Genomic DNA, 19,666 nt, shown 5'->3' with positions numbered 1-19,666 from the left:
CTGTTCCACGTTCCACAGCGTCTCTGTGTTGTTGTCAAGTGTCAAAACAGTAAACACCATGCTCAACCATTGGTGACCATGGCAAGCTGCTCTTCTCCTGCATGAAAGCTGCTGAGTACAATTTTAGAAGCTGCCACTTGTCCGAGACTAGGTGAGGGGGATCCCTGTCCTTTAATACCACTACCCGAGGAGCGTGGAGCCGTCATTTGGCCAGTACCGTGTGTACACGAGCATATCCATTCTACACACTGGGTGTTAGGGGTGTGATGCGACATTAAACACAGTGCTTCATACGTTGCTGTGAGCTCCCGAACGAAATTCCCACATTGGATGCTCTGGTAATCGCTTTTGATTGGCTGATGTGCGGTGCGACTGGAGGTTCTGGAAACGCTGGAGACGCTAAACGCTAAACCGCGTTTGTCAGCTTCAACTCCAAAATCGCCGTCCATTTCTCGATGTCTCAGTGAGGCTATGAGCTGGTGAACGAACACTGGATAGCTCCAACGTGCAACATAGCAAAACCACTTTCGCGACAAAACATACGGAATCACCACAGATTAGCAGACACAGATCATACATTCTACCTGCATTCGTCATGGCGGAACCAACAGCACCATCAGCCATGCCTGCGCCATCCAGCGCTCCCATTGCTCCAGTAGCTCTTTTCAAGAAGCGAGGCGCAAAGAACAAGGCAAACATCCGGAAACGTCCAGCAACGCCTCCGCCCGCCAACGACAGTGACGACTCAGACTACACATCTTCCGAGGACGAGTCGGGGCATCGAGTAAAACGGAGGAAGAAGAACACCGTCGTAACCGCATCCTCGAAGAACAACACCACATCACAATACGAATCGGCTACCGTCTTCACCGCAGACCGCAGTGTGCCCATTACAAGCACAAATGACGCCACCAAGACGAGCAACTGGTACGACGAGGATACGAATCTGTTGGGAAAGACACGGCCTCTTCCAAGACAAGACACACAAGACGCACCGGCTCAACCCGACGGGACATACAAAGGGCTGGCGAACCGCACCACGTTTATCCAGAAGAACCCGAATGCTCCGAATCGGAGCGTCGGTCCGGTTAAGGCGCCTACCAATATTCGGACAGTAACGACGACCGACTTCGCGCCAGACGTCTGCAAAGACTACAAGAAGACGGGGTTTTGTGGCTTCGGCGACAATTGCAAGTACCTGCACGCCCGCGAGGATTATGCACATGGCTGGCAGCTCGACGAGCAATGGGACAGCGCAATCAAGGGAAAGAAAAATATCGGCGGCACAGTGATGGCAAGCGCAAACCGGGGTGTGGGATCAGGAGACAAGAAAGAAGACGAGGATGCGACCATGCTGGAGAAGATACCTTTCAAGTGCATCATCTGTGAAAACGACTACAGGAGTCCCATCAAGACAAAATGCGGGCACTACTTCTGCGAGCCGTGTGCGTTGCAAAGATATAGGGCTGACCCGAGTTGCAAGGCATGTGGTGCCGCAACTGGTGGTGTGTTCAATAACGCGAAAACACTGAGCAAGCTGTTGGAGAGGAAAAAGGAGCGAGAGGACCGGTTGAAACAAGAGGCTGAGAACGGCGATGAGGAATGAGCTGGCATCCCCGATACCCTCCTCAAGGCTCAATTCCGAAATCCGAAAATGAATCAATAATCGCGTGGATTGTTTGTGATATGATTGTTGCGACACCCGCAACCAGGCATGTGTACTTCAGGATATCTCTTACAAAGCCTGGATTGTAGGGGCAAGCTTGACACATTACTCGCCAGTCTGCAGGCCCGAGGCGTAGACCGTTATGCTGTGCGCAGGTATTGCCAAAAAAGGGCATTGATCCCATGCAAAGATCTATTTGCTTTTGAGCTCTCGATGGCACACAAGCTGATTGCTGCCGCGATCTGCTCGGGGTTAGCACTGCTAAGTCCGATTCCGATACTTAGCGCCTATATGTTTCGTCCGATTCAGTACCTTTATCGTCCAGTAACATTGGACATCTTTCGTAACCCTCCACCATGAAGACCCTCCAAATTTACAACGGCACCCCTGGCACTGGCCCCAACCCCTGGAAAGTCATCATCATCCTCATTGACCTCTCCCTCCCCTACCAAATCGTCTGGATCCCCTACAAAGAAATCACCTCGGAGCCCTACACTACCCTCAACCCCAACGGCCGCTTCCCAGCCTTTATCGACCCCAACACCGACGTAACCCTCTTCGAATCGGGCGCCGTGATCGAGTACCTCGTCACTACGTACGACACGGGTCTCAAGCTCACGTACGGCGACAACCAGCTCCAGGACAAATGGTTGCTCCGTAGCTGGCTCATGTTCCAGATGAGTGGCCAGGGCCCCATGTTCGGGCAGAAGATGTGGTTTACCCATTTCCATGTCGAGCCGAACGTCACGTCGGCTATTCAAAGGTATGGGGATGAGACGAGGAGGATTGTGGGGGTAATTGAGAGGCAGCTAGGGAAGCAGAGGGAGAAGCGGGGCCTGGGGCCCGAGGAGGAGATCTGGCTTGTTGGGGAGAAGTGCACGTATGCGGATTTGGCGTTTGTGACTTGGGATTTGCTGCTGGAGGGGAGGATTTTTCCGCGTGGTGAATTTGATGCGGAAAAGGAGTTTCCGGAGTTTTACAAGTGGCATCAGAATTTGCTGAGGCGGCCGGCTGTTAGTGAGGCTGTCAGGATGCGAGAAGAGGCGATGAGGACGATGGAGAACAGTGCGGCGGCAGTTTTACCGAAACGGAGTGAGTGAGCCAATATGGTCTCAAACATGGGATCCTTCATGGGGTAATGTGGATTTTTTTCGGTACCGGTTTTGTATGCCAGCAGCCTGCCATGAGGCATTAGCAACCGCTTACAAGGGGCTAACTAAGCTCCAACGCCACGAGGTTCCCTGAGCAACAGTACATTAGAGGGTATTATTCACTTGCGTTATCAATAGGATCCGGTCCAGGGATATATGTTGGCGTGTAAAGGCGCAATAGCAGGGCTGGGATGCATTATTGCAACGATCAGCTGTCTGGCGGCTCTCGATAGATGCGGAATATGCGTTGGAGGAAAGAGTCACTACACACACAACCATTTGTGAGTACCAGTGACTAGGCTACGATGCATTTGGTGCAGTTGACCTAAGGCATTCCGCCAAGTAAAGCCAAAGTGTACACAATAACTAACAGGAGAGGTGACAGGTAAGGATCAAATAGCTTTAATGTGAAGCACACCTCTAAGGCTTCCACAGCCTCACAATACTCCTAAGGTACCAACAAGAAAACATCGCAAGACAGGCCATAATGTCTCCTAGCTCTGGTCTTCCAAAGGGCGTGAGGATTATGTGTAAGCGGGAGCACATCTTCATGAACACAATCCTCAAACCTTGCCATGCTCGCAGCAGCCGAAATATGCTGGAAGATCCTCAGAGATAAGGCTGGCGCCTCAAAAATGCAATGCACCTTAGAGAAGATTGGCCAATTTTGTAGATATTTCCATGCGGGTATGAGTCTGGATCGCGACTTATACCAGGCCATAAGACTCGCTCGCCGCTGGCTGTAATTTCTTATCTCTGTACAAGTTTCTCACACGCCATTGAATATCGGAAGAAAGAGAATGAAGCACCCTTTTGATCATCCAGATCTGCAGGAATCCCCATCTCTTCAGTTCCGTCCAGGACTCCTTCAAACATGAGGGTGGTTAGGTCTTCTGAAAAGTAACTAACGGTGGGAGGCCTTTACAAGCATTGGCCTCGGAGAAAACGCCGCGTGACCTGTCACTCTTCATGATGCAGCGCAAGGCTGAGAACATGATTTTCTCGCGGGACCAATCTGGTACCCATAATGGCAAAGCGGCATTGCCTGGCTGTCCTTCAGGTCTTGTAGACCGCTAAATATGTCAAGATCTTTGCCACCCCGCAAGATCGCCATTGCAGTCTCCTTGCATACTTCGGACCAGGTCTTGCGGTGATCAACCATGATTCCTAGGTCTTCCCAGTCTGATGCCAGCCCTCCAGGAGCATTCATCTTATCATGGGAAAGGGGAGCATCCGAGCGGTGTCGCCTCAAAAGCAGTGATACCGAAGTCCTACGCTCATTGTTGCGAATTATGCTACGAGTGCGATGTATGGGATTGATACATCGTGGCGCTAGAGACTCATGGTCGATCAAGGCTAGAAAAAAAAGCCATTCTGAGTATGTAGTGACGAAACTGTCTTAAACGACTGTCATATCGCCGCACAAGATAATGCGCTTGTGGGAGAAGTCAACCCCTTGGATAATCTAGCTGCGATGGAACCAGCCGGATTTGATTAGACGCGTGATGACAAGTTGAGGTTCGAATGCCCACCCTCAATCCTCGATAACGCAGCTTAAATCGTAGCTCATTGGAATGAGCGGTAGTTCAGGGTACAGCTTAACTAAGCTCAACGACAACGATGCCTCCTTCTCGCCTAACCACACAAGCACCCCGTCTGCTCACTTGTAGATATCTCTCATGATACCTACTTATTGATTACGCTCGTCAATGTTGTCCTTGTCGATACAGACAGCGTCCGCCCAAAGCCATCTTGTTGTGTCGACCTGTCGAGTGTATCGTAAAGCATTAAAGAAAAACTCTGTTACTTTGATAGGCTGTCCGCCATTACAGCTGACGATAGTTTACCGTGGACAAAACCCCAGCAGTAAAGAGCGCCTCATAGGCCGGTGACGACTTGATTGAGACATTTGTGAGGTTTACATTCGATCTGGCTGTTAAACACGCCCGGAATAATTTCCAAGACCTGGAACTCATCGGGCTTCCGCGAGTTATACACCGACATGGTAGCCCACTGCACAAATTTGCCTAGTATTCTGCTGCATCAAAGCGCTAAATTCAGTGTTTGGTGGCTAGATTTGCACAGAGGATGTTATAGGAAGGTGTGGAATGACTCGAGTTCCTTCCTGAGGCTCGAGTCCCAAGAGATTTTGTTTCGATAGGAGGCAAGTGGACTGAATGTATACGCAGATAGTTTTAGGTAGTAGTGGTACTGTCGGAACCCATGTACTAGGGGCTGTATTGGTACTATGAAGGTGCGTGAGGGACCAATCCCAAGTTGGCCCGAGGGGTCCCTAAATACTACAACGCCTGCCTGCCTGCCTGGTACCCCTCCACACCTGATAAAAACCCCGACGCTTACCTCTTTAAGAGTATTTTGGTTGTTTAATTAAAGGGCAGGACAGAAAGATCAATCCCCGCGACGGCTTAAAACTACAAAAGAAAAAACTGGGATGAGAGATCATTACTTTGCGACGAACGTGGAGCATTCGGTCGCTGTGTGGCGCAGCAGCGGCGGTGACCGTACGGCCCTATCGAAAATGGTTATGATCATGAGCGCTCTATCCTGCAGCCAATACCACTAGACCGCTTCCAACGCTGTATCCAGGTCCATGCGGTGAAGTCGTTTTTGGATTGCGGATAATCTTCCCTCTCGACTGTGACGCCTGCCACATGGACGATACGCCGTTTTATGTCTTATTTGATAGTTTCGATGGCGAAGTTCAACTTAGCATCATTTAAATTAGATTTAAATTTTGGTCGTAGAGAGATAGGTTATGAAAGTTAAAGGAGCATGACTCACTTAGTGCGCGACTCGCTTGTGAACCACGTTATATTAAGTTACTAATGTACAAAGACAATTTGTATAGGAGCTTCTGTGCCCTAATGTAGCAGGTTCTATGTATAGCTTATGTTTTAACATAACACTAACAGTTGCAGAATAAGTCGTAGTCCTCGGACATCGTTATCACCGTGGTATCAATACGGATCGCCTTTATCATTCTGCTACGGTTGCCCTAAGGTCGATACCTTGCCCACAACTACCATTCACACCACTCTTCCCAGGTATAGTCTTCCCAGGCATAGTGAAAGAGTGGCTAGTTCTTAGAGACGCTAGTTGGTTGACGATTCTTCGAAGTTGGGTTTGTATCCACTCGAGAGACTTTCCCGTCGAGGGAAATCCTGCACTCTTAGGCATCTCAGATACCACTTTCTGAAAGAGCTCTTCTATGGATAGTTGTGGATCTTTAATAAGCATAGTTACACCATCGCAGCCCAATAAAGCGTACTGGTCGATTACGTTTACTGGTAATGGTTAGTATCGATAGGCTCTGGTCAGCTACCAACGTGATTGGACAGAAAACACTTTGTATATTGTCTGAACATGCACGTTACCCTGGAACTTTTTAGCATGCATACTTATCACATCTTAGCCACCAGAGCCTCGTATTTTGATGAATATCCCCTAGACCAGGCGGCCGTATTCTCTCTTTGGCACTCGAGTCATAAGTCCCTAATATTACTCAGGTCGACTATCTGCAAGCCCCTAAGTTCTCCATGACCCGCAATAGACCTCGCTCAGGCCTCAAGTTGCTGGATCGTCGCTCTGTCAATCCAGGACATACTCGCGCAAATTTGTCGCGGCGTCCATTATTGATCACAAGAAGTGTAACGAGATCGTCCAGTATGTAATCATGCCTGCTTCCTGGTTTAAAGATCAATGGCAACATGCCATCACACCGAGGCCACTGTAGGTTCTACAGGTAGCCTTGGCCTTTGAGTGTGTACTGTTAACTTGGATTGCTCTGAGCTCTGACTCCCTATGAAGTTCCGGTGCCGACCAGCTGCTCCGAGGGGATGTCTCCATGACGGGTTCAAACTTTAATAAGAGGTTAAACCAGCCACACGGCTTCTTGCACGTCTTGACGGGAAATACTATGTGGTAAGGTGCATCATTGTGACACTTGCATGCTCCTACCCGAAAAATAAGCAAAGACGCTTTGATTGGCCCGAGTCTGTCACCGCGTTCCTAACCCTAGCGGATCCATGACATCAGACTGGTCATAAAATCCGGGGAAGCTACCACCTGAGGTGGAGCTAATTTACTTGCAACTGCATGACTTGTGACCTTCACACTGCCTGACACTTGTGGTTTCCCACTCGACTTTGTCGTCACACCTACATTCGCCAATCTTGTAAACTGAATACATATAAATCGTCCCTTCTTCGGTCTGGTATGCTTGTTCTTGCCACAACACAGCCCCCAAGTAGCACCTTCTCAAGATCAAGATGACTTCGACTCAATCATCCGATCAGCAGGGTAACTTTGCCAATGGCTCGGCCGAGCAAGCTGCAGGCACGAAGCATCGGATTGATGAGAACATATCACCAGCGTCGAAGCGCACCAAGACCGATGACGGCAAGGAGCAGAAGACCATTGAAGAAACCATCCCGAGGTACAAATCAACCATTATTTCACGATGCGTGCCCAACTTTGAAATATCTGACATTTCGTAGCGTTGCCAACGGCAATGACGAGGAGAAGAAGCAGGAGCGTGATGACGACGGCGAATCTACGGTACAGCAAATGAACGACGATGGTGCTAGCAGCGAGCAGAAGTCCAAACCCGAGAAGGACGGCTCCAGCGCTGTAGAGCCCGACGGCCGAGATGGGGATACACCGGCGAGCATACTTGAGAAGGGAATTGTCTACTTCTTCTTCCGTGGCCGAGTGGGAATCGACGAACCCAGCAGCGTCGACGAGATTGCGCGAAGCTTCATCGTCCTTCGTCCTATTGGACAGGATGCCAAGCTCGGCGAGGGCACAATTGGGGATGCGGGCAACAGCCGACTCATCGCAATTCCCAAGAAGGTTCTTCCTCTCAGCGGCAAGGACAAATGGATTGCGTTTGTAGAGAAGACGAATGCATCATTTTCCACTCTGAAGGACGAGTTTCTCTCTGCGTCCGATTATGCTACCAAAACGGCCGGGACACGGCACTCTCCCGCCGCGACTCCTGTCGGCGAAGGTATCTACGCCATCACAACTACAGGACGCGAGAGCCACCTCGCGTACATGCTTACTCTGCCTAAAGAGCTTGGCGAAGTCCAGAAGGAGATTGGTCTGCGAGAGCGCGGGGGCTTCATTCTCAGCACCAGAAACCCAGGTTACGAAGCACCCGCAAATGCGCGACTACCCCAAGGCCCCGATTATCCGCAAGAGTACGTCGTCACTAACTCGTATTTCTCTACAGACCCATTGCTAATAGAATAAAATTAGGGTCAAGGAGGAATTCCGGGCTCTTCGTTGGATGCCTACCCAGCCCAAACACCTCGACTACGTCAACACCCAATTCCTGCTTATTGGAGAGTCTTCGGGTCTCGCCAAGGCGACCGAGCCCCAGAAGAAGGATATTAAGGAAGGGAAAGATGAGCCGTTGGAGGAAATGGAGAAGTTGGAGGATGAGGATACTCATCGAATGCAGGACCTGAAGGGAGACGATTCAGCAGCCATCTTTGCGGATCTGGAGGCCAAAGCAAAGTACTACCCCAAGCTGCAAACAACTTTCTAAATGGCCGCACCTCATGATCCCCTCAGTATCCGTTTGCCACAGGGGATGGGCAATAAAGCACGAAAAATGCAATAACGGATGGAATTGGTTTTACGGAGGTTAGTTTAGGCTCTGGATGGTACGGTTACGGCTGGCTAGAATACCCGTGCGTGCAGCTTTCATATTGCCGAAAGGGTTGTGGGGATATGGTCTCTATTTACATCCGGGGTGCAGCTGCAAAAATCAAATCTTTCAAATATGTATCGAATATAAACGTATCAGAGCTGGCGCTTGCGTACCAATAATCTAAACAGGCGCCTTTAACCTTCTAATGGCTAAGTATTGCGAATAACTCCGCCCAATGTTACAACTTATCCCCTATGCTTGTCCCCAAACCAAAGAAATTAATAAAGTCCTCCGCCCTCTCATCCTCACTCCACCTCCGCAACATTTCGGTTTAAGCCGGGCACTCGGAAATAGAAGCCGTCAAGTTCTTAGGTCCAGTGTAGTGCTGCGTGTTGGCAGTGCCGTCGGTCTCGGTCGTGATCTGGCTGGCGGGGATGGAGGCGCAATACGTGATGTTGGATCGGGCGTTGAACGCGTACCAGATGGCGAAGTCGAGACCGCCATCCGACGTGGGCTCGATGGACCACGTGTAGCCCACGTTGTCGGAGCAGGTTCCCTCCTCTACGGCGGGCAGCTGGTCTGGGCCTTGCACGAAGGCGGAGCAGTGGCTCGGGGACAGGGACGGGTCCGAGTTCACCGTGAAGTTGTAGCTGTGACTTGTTAATTGGTGTTCTGGGTGAAATGGAGTGATTCGGAGGGTTACGAACGAGCAGTAGTTGCTATGCGGGATGCAGTCAGCGGAGAAGTCTGCAATGGGGTAGGTTTGAGCCTGGCGCCTCTGAAGGGTGGCGGCGGAGGCGCTGGCGGCGAGAGCGAGGATGATAGAGAACTGCATTATGGCGGTGTTGATGTTTTGAAGAATGGTTCTAGATAAACAAGCAAGTATGTTCAATTAATGAATATGGATGTCGTAGTTGGAAGTTGGAATGATAACGAATGTGTCGGTGATGAGGAATAAGAGCTCAGTTAATCGAGCAAGCAGGCCCATCTTATATGCTGATGCCGTGTGCATTCGGCTCTCTGGTGTTTCCCGTATTGTCTTGGAGTGGAGCTGAATCACGAGTCGGAATAGGAGCCCTCGTTGATGATCTTCTCGTATCCGACCCTCTTGAGGGCCATGATGTCATGAGGTTGCTACGATTCTCATTTTAATGGACAAAAGGCTGATCATTTCTCCACGTTCGCTTTCATTAATTTACGATGGCATTTTGGTCTATTTCCGTCCTGCCATTGTGATTACAGCCACTTGCTGTGCCAGCGATCTTGAGTTTATTCCTGACTCGGACACCGACATCGCTGTTCAATAGGGTTATGCAGGGGTCACAACACTCTACCGAGAGCAAATCCATGTTTTCGGGATCCTCTCCAGTTTCAAAATTTACAGGAGTTTATTGGCTGTTTCGCTATTTGACCTTATGCCGCATGGAGAATTAAACCAGCACCTAGGTTGATGGTTCTAATGCTGGATGCAGTATCACGGTACCTCATCTCCTCGCGGTAGAGTGGATACCACGTCGTCTTAAGTTGACAGCCGCCCCATTTTCACCTAATAAACATGCGCTGTTCCACCAGATACGAAGCCCATTGGGGCAATTTGCCTAGAGTTGGAAATTCTATTTCTATCCGACTTATTCTATTCCTGGCCAACATCAGCCCTATGGATCTGTCATGCAAACCTTTTAAGGTTAAAGGAAGTGGACAATAGATCATGCGTGCTCGAGTAAAGAATGCTAGACCATACCGGATTATGCTATTACGCTGCCATCTACCGTTTGCACCAGTTCCGCAGCTCGATGCCGACGAAAGAGTCAACACAACTGCTGCTCAACAATGTGAGATAAAAGAGCCCTGTTCCGATGTCCGATGCCAGGAATAACACGGCCTCTTCGTTCTCAAGCACAGCGTTAGTTTTACCTATGCAGTTCTGATACTGTCTGTCAACTTGGTCTTGGAGCTTGACGTCATGGTAGGTCTGGGTGTTTCGGATGAAGTCTTTGCTAATCTCTGCCGTGAAATAATCTGCGGATAAATTTATCCGTTACCCACTCTTTGGCCCCTACTTCACATAAGAACTTCATTAGGTTATTCCTTAGCCAATTCACACTCAAATAGCCTGGGAATTGCTGCAAGAGTTTCCTTTATGGCGTGCACTTCAGTAATGGGCATACTAGCCACGGGCCCAGTAGGTAGTTCAAGTTAACAGGGTGTCCAGTTGTTTCGATTTCCCAGTTGGGTTGTGGACATAACGGAGGAAAATGGCTGATTAGTATACCGAGCTTCAGTGGCAAATAGTGAAAGACCTGTGACTGGGACTTAGTCAATGAGGTTCTGCTAATAGTGTGGTGTGGACTTGTAATTCGACGCTTTGGCGATATCTAAGCTACCCCTAGGGCCCCTACTGCTTGTCGGCAGGGGACTTTGGAGCGAAATTAATTTGCATGCAATTGGCTAATCATATGCCTAGTTCATCCCCCAGATATCACTCAAGTCTGCACAATACCCCAAACTTCCAGAAGAGTGTAAACTGACCAGGTACAAGAACGCTCTAACTAGGTACAAAAACTAAGTTCCTAGTAAAAGTTCAGCAGGTACTTCCAATATAACGCGCTCCGAGGTTTAACATATATTAAACTTAAGTAAGGGCTTTTTTCTAACGTACCCCACGGTCCAATTGAACACTTTCGCGCAGTTCCGTACAACCTAGGTTTTATCCCTTATTTTCCACCTTCTACAATGGCACGTAATTGGGAAGAAAGCGATATTCAATTAGCGCTTCAAGCGCTTCAAAATAACCCCAAACTAAGCGTACGATCCGTAGCACGGATCTATAATATCCCTCATATAACCTTACGTCACCGATATCGCGGCGGTACTTCACGACAGGATATACGATCACCAACGCAAAAGCTTACCTATTCCGAAGAAGACGCGATCGTACGCTACATAGTCGACCTAGATTCACGATCATTTCCTCCTCGAATAAGTGGTGTTGAAGATATGGCGAATCGACTACTCCACCAACGCGACGCAGGACGCGTCGGTATTAACTGGGCTTCGAGCTTCGTACGACGACAACCAGACCTCCGGACGCGTTTTGATCGAATAATCGACTACCAGAGAGTCCTCTGCGAAGATCCCGACGCGTACCGCGCGTGGTTTTATCTCGTATGGAATACAATTAATAAGTATGGAATTCAAGAGGAGGATATCTATAATTTTGACGAGACTGGGTTTCTTATGGGTCAAATCTCATCCGAGATAGTTGTAACGACCTCTGATCGACGTGGAAGACCTAGAGCAGTACAGCAAGGGAATAGGGAATGGGTTACAGTTATCCAGGGCGTCGGATCGGACGGCTATACTATCCCTCCGTATATCATCTTTGCTGGTAAAACTCACCTATCTTCGTGGTACGAAAATAAAGGATTGGGTTATCGCGGTTACGAAAAATGGCTGGCTACAAATGAAAGAGGCGAGGACTGGATTCAACATTTCGATCAACATACAAAGCTTCGTACGAAAGGTGTTTATCGCCTCTTAATTCTCGACGGCCACGAGAGCCACCACTCGACCGCTTTCGAGCTCTACTGTAAAGAGAACTCTATTATCACACTCTGTATGCCTGCTCATTCGTCGCATAAGCTCCAACCTCTCGATATCGGCTGTTTTCGTGCACTGAAAAGAGCGTACGGTAAAGAAATTGAGGATCTTATGCGGGCACATATTACCCATATCTCGAAGGAGGACTTCCTCTCCGCGTTCTTAAAAGCGTTCCAGGCAACTTTTACGATATCAAATATCCAAGGAGGTTTCCGAGGGGCAGGACTCGTACCGTACGATCCGGAATATGTGATTTCACAGTTAGATGTGAAGTTACATACTCCAACACCTCCGGGCACCTCGTCTGGCCTTCCTATTATCTGGGAGTCGAAGACCCCAAATAACCCAATTGAGGCACAATCCCAGACCGAATACGTGAAAAACCGAGTTATACGGCATCAAAATAGCTCTCCGACAGCTACACTTACTGCACTTGACCAGTTTGCGAAGGGTACGACGCAGGTTATGCACCGGCTTGCTCTTTTAGTGGGTGAGAACGCCGCGCTTCGATAGGCAAATGAGACACTTAGCCGGCGGCGTTATACGAGAAAAAAACGTTTACAGTATGGAGGATCACTTCGTATACAAGCTGGAGAATATTTACAGTCTCAGAAGCTAGTTAACGGAGAGTTAGATAATAAATCGCGCTGGAGTCGTAGTCGTACGAGGTGTGAAGATCAACCCTCGCAGACTCACTACAACCAGGTGACTTACAGCTGGAACACCTGCCGTGGCAGTGTCAGATGGGAAGCCAATCATAACCCTTGTAGGAGCCCCGCCAAGCGTGGATGACTTAGTCGCGCTCCCTCAAACCTAAGTTGTCATCTTCTTTCCTTCGCTCCTTAGAGTAGAATCTTGGTCGATAGCACCTAATCGAGGTCTATACCAATGCGATGCAACCCAGGTCGTGACACGAGGAGGCCAGAGATACTTCAGCAACGCTGTAGGACGTGCGGAGAGCCCGGTCATAATATGCGTACTTGTCAGAATAGTAAAGAGATATCTGAAGAAGATAGTTCCGAGTAGTTTTAATTATTTTTTTTTCGTTATAGTTGAATTAACTTATGTCTTATTGTACGAGGTCTTAAGAAGTGTTCAATTGGACCGTGGGGTACGTTAATTAAAATAAACGGTAACGTGCATGTACACCGAGCTGGCCACCCTTACATAACCTCGCATAGAAATTTTACAATAGTAAAACCACAACGCCGTAAATTAATTGAAACTACTCTGAATCTTCCTCTCCAGAAGATGGCAATGCGATCTTACAAGTTCGCGCATTATGCCCAGTCCCGTTGCAAATACCACACAGCGCCTCGGGCGCGTTTCAACACGCTTTGCGCGACCACCATTTCGGCGCTCTTGCTGTATCTGCGTCGCCAACTCCCTAGAGTCCCGTAGGTCCTGTCCTTCTTGGAAAATAAGTGATTCTCCTTCCCGTAATTGCATTTTTTTAGTCCTTCGGCGCCGGCTTAGCATCTTATTTGCCTCTCGAAGCTCAGCGCACTCGGCCCGTACGAGGGCGAGCTCGTGCATTATCATTTTTGCTCCCTTCGCAAACTGGTCGACAGCTGAGAAAATATTTGCGTGCGACGAACCTCGAGGCCCAGCGCGTTCCAATGGGCCCTGCGTTACGTGTCGCGCAGATAGAATTTGCCATTGCTTCCACATCAGCAATCCGGGGCGGAAACGCTCGTGCATCTAAGTCCAGTATATGCTTGATAATGGCCTCCTCTTCTAATTCTGTCATAGTTCGTGAATTGGGCAAAATACCGCGTCGGAAAGGTACGCCGTTTTTACGCGTTTGGAGGGTGCTTCGGGGGACTTGGCACGTTTTTGCTGCTTGTCAGAGACTAAGTTTTTGGTCATTTTTTGAGAGCTTGAAGGGCTAGCATTAAGTCTGCTTCGTTGTATGGCTTTGCCATAATTGGCTGTTGAGAAAATCAAAGATTAAGTTGGCCGGTCGCGTTGGCGCATGAAAGTGGCCAGCTCGGTGTACATTCACGTTAGCAAGTTTGACAAAACCACCAGCTTAGAAACGGCGGAGCATGTGGGCCTTCGCCAAATCGCGGGATTTTTCGGACATTTGTACGACCTGCTCGAGGACGACGGTGTTCTCTACCTACAGGTTGCCGGGTTGAGATGGGCGTGGCAGTATGGGTGTCAGCAACGGCTAGGCCGCAAGGCATGATTGGCCAAATAGTACAAAGTGAAGGGGAGAAACAGGCGCTCCCGCGGTTGAGCACCGGGTAGTCACTGGTGGTCACAGGCAGGTATGCCCAGTATAGTTAATTGATCTCTGCCCTTCCCTCCATCCTCTTCCAAGACACTACCCTTATACAGATAGCCAACCGATATTCGGGATTATGGTTCCGTATTCCTCGGGTTTCACGATATTCTACGACCTCCCACAACGCTCGCCAATTATGTGGGGTTTAAGCCCTATTTTAAGGTGAATCCGTCCAGTGATGAGTTTGGGCTCATCAAAGAGACACTGCAGCATAGATACTGTGGGTTTCCACTATTCAGCAGCCATCTGGCGATGGTACAGTACCTGGTTGGGTAGCGCCGACAAGGTGAGGGCCAAGTACGGTGACAGGTGGAACAGGGTGAGTCATCCCCGATATCGTTTTCGCACCAACATGCTTGCATCTCTGACCTGACAGTCTCTAGAACTAGGAATACTTCCTAGCGTATGGCATGATCGCATCTCGCCAGGCTACTGCGACCTGTTACCATATGATATTGGTCAAAAACATCCACGGCACTCATTGAGTCGAGGCTATTCGAACTCAATTTGGCCTTTCTGATGCATTGGAGGCCAGCAGGGCAGTTAGCAAGGCGATGTTGCCCAGCAAGTGCTACAATGCTGTGTTTAGGGTAGTTGTAGGACCTCGTACCCAACTGCTAATAAGTCTACCATCCCATCCGTGGCCACCCTACGGCCCATACTAAAATTGCTAAATTCACCATACTTCAACATCACGTTACGCTAAAATTGCCAACCACATAATTAACCAATTTCTACTGAATCAAGTATAGTACACTACTATATAATCTTCCGCTTCGCTAACTCCGTCATGGTCTAATTCTATAAATTTCGAGTCCTTAGAATCCGAGTGTTCTTTTAGGGGTGTATCGCCGGCGGCTTCTATACGTGCTGAAACGGGTTCAGGCGGTCAGTAGGATATACCCACCACCTAACACACTGAAAAGACGGCTCCAGTACCAACAAATCCCATCTTTTGGTCTGATCAGACAAAGATCGTGATGCTGGCTGCAAGAACTTCGCTCTTGCAAGTCTCGTACGCAAGTTGGTCGGATGTGCCTCTGCGACTAGCGACGGGACAATTCACAGAACAGGACGTCTGACTCTGGGAGTCGAATTGAAGCTGTCACTGGCACTGGCACTGGCACTGGATTGGTCTGATCAGGACAAGATGAATGCTCCTGTAATTGTCAAGGCCAAGATAAGAGCAGAATAATGGATTCTCGAAAGTAGTGTCTGAATGCACATAAATATGAACTGGATAACCGAAAACTAACTAACTAGCTGGAAAAACGAGGGTGAAGAAGATGATGAAAAAAGATGGGTGAAAGTCGTGCCCGATCCCAGTGTCCTTCTTGAAGCGAAGAAAGCCTTCTCTGCTCGAATCGCTTGTATGTAAGTAAAGTTCTTGTTAGGGTCCGGGAGTACTCTACGGCGCTTATTTCAGCTATAGAATAGAATTGAATGTCCATTCCCTTCGCCTGTTGAGGTCTAATTCTGCTCATCGTGCCTACTGAGGCCATTATTCGTACCTGTTAGGGTACTTTTGTTGTCCAATTCGATCTGTTCAAGCATGATAAGGCTTTGTTCTGTTGTTCGCCTGCTGAGGTGATTCTATTCCAGGACCTGTTAAAGGCCTGTTGGGGCTCAGTGGATTTGCCGTACCTGCTGAGGTACTTTTGTTGATCTGATTAGAGCGAGAAGGCTCTTGATTTTATCTTTTTGTTACCCTCCCGGATAGCTGATCTTGTTGAGGATCGTGTTGTCCGTCCCCATCATCTTGACCTTCAACCTGCGGGCAACACTGCTCGTCGTCAATATAGAAAATAGTAATGGAGATACATATGGGCGCGTCGCGTCGCGGAGTGGGCCGTTTAAGTGGGATGGCCGCAGATCGGGTGGTTAACTTATGACTACATTCTGCCAGAGTGGGTTCACTCGCTGTTTAGCGGGATGATCCGACATTAGTGTAGCCGGTTAGCCACGCAAGGGTCTTATTGTTCCATTAGTAAATATTTCTCAACGTCGTCTTAGATGATTTCGAAGGACGGAATCTTGTTAAATTCCAGTTTCGAAATAGATTGGGTCGTTGGTTCACACGCAGACTACATAGGAATATAGCAGTTGAAAAAGCTGACACGATGGATCGAAGGTAAGTCCGTCTTACTATGATTGGCCATCGGTCGAAGCTCGAGCGGATGTTTTATTCGTTGCACACAGATAACATGCCCGTAGGATTGAGGCGCTGTTAGACAGACTAGGTTGCCTTGCGCGCCCATTAGCTGTTGGTTTCAGGCACCCGTTGCAAACAAAAGCCAACTGCTCGGCAAGGATCTTTGGATCTCACCCCTTCCCTTCCATTCTTGACATGTCGCCTCCTCGATTTGCTTCGAATTACTCAAACGGTACACGTTGTTCCGACAACAAGTACGCTGTAATCTCTTGACCCTCCCCACCGCTCTCACAGTGGCAGCATTTGTACATACTATATACCACTCCTGGCTCTGATTCTGATTAAACGCTCCTTAAATCTTATACTGCCTTACGCATCACACATTCCATCCGCAATGGTCGACACAATCTCTAACTTCTTCCAAAGCCTCCTGCCCAGCAACAAGCCGTCGCAAGCATCCGCACCAAAACGACTCATCACGGAGACCCGCACCGTCGGTTCTTTGCCTAACCCAACCACAACTGCGACTTCACAATCGCCTGCCTCGGGTCAGAGCTCCGCTGAATACAGACGCACCATGGCAGATAGCAGCAACGCCAATGCGTCCCGTCAGGAGGATATCCGTAATCTCAGGGGCCAGCTCCTGGACCGTGTGGGGAATCAGGGTAGGGGAATGCGGGCAAAGAATGGGCAAGGTGGGAGGCCAAAAGCTTAGTCTCCGATAGTCGGCGAAGGAATATTGGAGTATTGCCTTTCGATGGCGGGCTTTTTGGGATGTGATATAGGGTCCATCTCTTGAACAGGTGGGCGGGGATGCCGGATTCATAAACGCTTGCAGGGTAGGCAGCAAGTTGTGGTCGAAGATTCACCTTGGATTTAAAATTGGAGGTTCCTTTGGTTCAAAGTCAGCGCAAACACACATATTCTAAACGCTGATGGCAGCCAAGAGATTTTGAAATAATCTTCTTGCAGCACCACACGGACGCGTATTTCAGCTATCCTACGTCTACTAGAGCAGATCAAATTTGAGCAAGTGTAGCTTGAAGGACGCATTCTTGCTATGTGCCTGATTTTCTTTGCCGATACATCGATGATTGAGGTTCAAGAAATGATACGGTGGTGTCAGCCATTTTGTTACACCATATATTTTGCATGCTGTTGATGTCAATAGGAGTTGCCTCAATATGCGCACAGTGCCGAGTGGGTCAACAATATATCAGGTCCTCTAAGGAAGGTTTATTTTATGGGGAGCACCAAGCGCTTGGAATCTGTACGCGGAGCCTCCTACCCGAGCCCGAGCCTCGGGACAAGCTGGCCAATTACGGCTCCTCCCGAGGAATAGTTTGAGGCGATTGTATCTGTTCTAGCTTGAGTTTCTAGTTCATGCGAACTATGTGGTATTCCGCCAAGGGAACTGATTTGGGTGTACAGCCACTGTCCCTGTACAGCCACTAGTCCGGAGAACTCCCAAACCCCGAGTGGACATCAATATGGATACCACAGAGTGCCAACCTGATGCGATAGGTCTCCTAACCAAGCACATGACTCAGCAGTGACCACTGGATCGTTTAGCAGGGGTATCCTGACTCAATCCATATTTTTGGGTGAGCGCAAGCGACTCCAGGTGTATATAGAGTCGTCGCGTGCCGATGCCATACCCAATCACCACTTGTCATCCATCCTTTTATCCACAGTGAACGTTCAGTCTTTCATTTCATTGCCAGATTTTCACTTCATTCATTATGTACAAGTTCAACCCCATAATCACTGCCGCCTGTCTGGCCGGCCTCGTTGCCGCTGCGACGCCAGTTTGGGAAACTCTTCCAGCGACACCAACTCTACCGGGCAACCCTGCCGGAAGTAAGACTGAGATCAACGGTGTGCAAATATGGCATGCGGAATTTGGAACTGCATCGGCAGATACCGTTCCAGTTTTGTTCCTCCACGGAGGGTTCGGCAACGCAGATTACTGGGGTATGTTACTCATTTCTAGTTCAGTATATGAATATTTGCGCGTCACAGACTAACCGCCAAATCCAGGTGACGTGATCGCAACCATATCGAAGACTCGCCAGGTCATCGCAATGGATAATCGTGGCCATGGACGGAGCACCATGGACAGCACACCCTTCACATACGAACTCTACGCAAGCGACGCCGCGGGTTTGCTGGAGTCACTCGGCATCGCAAAAGCAGCTTGGTAAGCTCAACCATCTCACGTATCGATGCCAACCATAACCTGCACAAACTGACCGATCAACCACAGGGTCGGATGGAGCGACATGGGCGCCGGCACCCTGGCAGCCCTCATGTCGAGCGACAACAGCACACTTATCGACCGCGCCTTCGTCTACGGTGGCTTTCACAGCTTCAGCTCGACCAACAGCAGCTTCGAGAGCACCGCCATTTATACCGAGTTCACCACGCGCGCCATCGCCGAGTACCAGACCCTGCAACCGGACGGCGATCTGACTGCGTTCGCAACCGCTGTGAGTACGCTCGAGGCCACGCTGCCGATTTGGGAGGAGGCGGATTTCAAGAAAGTGACGCTTGGCAGCAAGGTCACGATTTGTGGCGGGCAGTATGAGGAGGCAGTCGTGTTGTATGAGCCGACGTTGTTGAATGGGTGGATTGCGGGTAGTCAGTTGGTCATGATGACGAATGTTAGTCATTTTGCGCCGGTGCAGGATCCGGTGCAGTTTGCGGAAAAGGTGGAGGCGTTCTTGAAGGCATAAAGGGAGGTGTTGGTGGAGAAAATCGGTTAGACGTATCTCGTCCAGCCAGAAAAGGGCTCACGAGTTCGAAACAATGTCTGGATTGGCTACCTGGACTGTGGATTATACGATGAAGGTGGCAGTATTGTAATATTAGATCACGTCGACTTCCAAATGGGAAATGGCAAGTGGTGAACCCAAATGTTTCAATAGCTTTACCTTATCAACCAAGGTATTCAAATCCGTTTTGTTGTAGTGAGAGTTATTGCCTAAGAATCCTTTGTTCCTTCAGCACATTCGCCAGATTCCAACTAGCATGCACGGAAGTTCGGATGAAAGCATCCACAGCGCTTTCGCTTTTCATGACCGAGTTAGGTAAGACAGGAGTGCTTCTTTGATCAAACCATATTCCCAAG

The 19,666-nt window shown here is 49.1% G+C and overlaps 7 protein-coding genes across 7 annotated transcripts; 6 read left to right on the top strand and 1 right to left on the bottom strand.

Annotated features, from left to right (window-relative positions):
- Positions 1-622: 622 nt before the first annotated feature.
- Positions 623-1,606, top strand: BCR38DRAFT_337934 (uncharacterized protein; the record flags this gene model as incomplete). The annotated part of the gene is made up of 1 exon (XM_040855571.1): positions 623-1,606. The coding sequence occupies one exon, from the start codon at positions 623-625 to the stop codon at positions 1,604-1,606; it is 984 nt and encodes a 327-aa protein (XP_040718155.1).
- Positions 1,607-2,022: 416 nt separating this feature from the next.
- BCR38DRAFT_456270 (glutathione S-transferase) lies at positions 2,023-2,766 on the top strand (the record flags this gene model as incomplete). Its single annotated transcript, XM_040861896.1, has 1 exon — positions 2,023-2,766. One exon carries the CDS (start codon positions 2,023-2,025, stop codon positions 2,764-2,766), a length of 744 nt encoding a protein of 247 aa, XP_040718154.1.
- A 4,340-nt stretch (positions 2,767-7,106) lies between these two features.
- Positions 7,107-8,389, top strand: BCR38DRAFT_483145 (uncharacterized protein; the record flags this gene model as incomplete). Its single annotated transcript, XM_040863584.1, has 3 exons — positions 7,107-7,273; positions 7,335-8,039; positions 8,098-8,389. 3 exons carry the CDS (start codon positions 7,107-7,109, stop codon positions 8,387-8,389), a joined length of 1,164 nt encoding a protein of 387 aa, XP_040718153.1.
- A 436-nt stretch (positions 8,390-8,825) lies between these two features.
- Positions 8,826-9,329, bottom strand: BCR38DRAFT_337589 (uncharacterized protein; the record flags this gene model as incomplete). The annotated part of the gene is made up of 2 exons (XM_040855544.1): positions 8,826-9,150; positions 9,202-9,329. The coding sequence occupies 2 exons, from the start codon at positions 9,327-9,329 to the stop codon at positions 8,826-8,828; spliced, it is 453 nt and encodes a 150-aa protein (XP_040718152.1).
- Positions 9,330-14,093: 4,764 nt separating this feature from the next.
- On the top strand, positions 14,094-15,081 carry BCR38DRAFT_510588 (uncharacterized protein; the record flags this gene model as incomplete). The annotated part of the gene is made up of 4 exons (XM_040865015.1): positions 14,094-14,254; positions 14,442-14,527; positions 14,561-14,703; positions 14,774-15,081. Coding segments are annotated over 4 exons (486 nt in total), but the record flags the coding sequence as incomplete, so codon positions are not given.
- Positions 15,082-16,362: 1,281 nt separating this feature from the next.
- Positions 16,363-17,590, top strand: BCR38DRAFT_427345 (uncharacterized protein). Its single transcript, XM_040859834.1, has 3 exons — positions 16,363-16,515; positions 16,599-16,790; positions 16,963-17,590. The coding sequence occupies exons 1-3, from the start codon at positions 16,505-16,507 to the stop codon at positions 17,249-17,251; spliced, it is 492 nt and encodes a 163-aa protein (XP_040718150.1). The 5' UTR covers positions 16,363-16,504; the 3' UTR covers positions 17,252-17,590.
- Positions 17,591-17,944: 354 nt separating this feature from the next.
- BCR38DRAFT_365078 (Alpha/Beta hydrolase protein) lies at positions 17,945-19,508 on the top strand. Its single transcript, XM_040857223.1, has 3 exons — positions 17,945-18,510; positions 18,577-18,736; positions 18,803-19,508. Exons 1-3 carry the CDS (start codon positions 18,279-18,281, stop codon positions 19,269-19,271), a joined length of 861 nt encoding a protein of 286 aa, XP_040718149.1. The 5' UTR covers positions 17,945-18,278; the 3' UTR covers positions 19,272-19,508.
- The last annotated feature ends 158 nt before the right edge of the window (positions 19,509-19,666 follow it).

Source organism: Pseudomassariella vexata (assembly GCF_002105095.1).
Source record: "Pseudomassariella vexata strain CBS 129021 chromosome Unknown BCR38scaffold_4, whole genome shotgun sequence".
Taxonomy (NCBI): Eukaryota; Fungi; Ascomycota; class Sordariomycetes; order Amphisphaeriales; family Pseudomassariaceae; genus Pseudomassariella; species Pseudomassariella vexata.
This window is presented reverse-complemented; position numbering and strand designations above follow the sequence as displayed.

Excerpts from the sequence above, each read along its gene's own strand:
- BCR38DRAFT_365078 (XM_040857223.1), top strand. The coding sequence starts at position 18,279 with ATGTACAAGTTCAACCCCATAATCACTGCCGCCTGTCTGGCCGGCCTC. Across the intron at positions 18,511-18,576 it reads CGGCAACGCAGATTACTGGG|GTGACGTGATCGCAACCATA; the intron begins GTATGTTACTCA and ends CGCCAAATCCAG. Across the intron at positions 18,737-18,802 it reads GGCATCGCAAAAGCAGCTTG|GGTCGGATGGAGCGACATGG; the intron begins GTAAGCTCAACC and ends GATCAACCACAG.
- BCR38DRAFT_427345 (XM_040859834.1), top strand. Across the intron at positions 16,791-16,962 it reads ACACGTTGTTCCGACAACAA|CCTCCTGCCCAGCAACAAGC; the intron begins GTACGCTGTAAT and ends CTTCTTCCAAAG.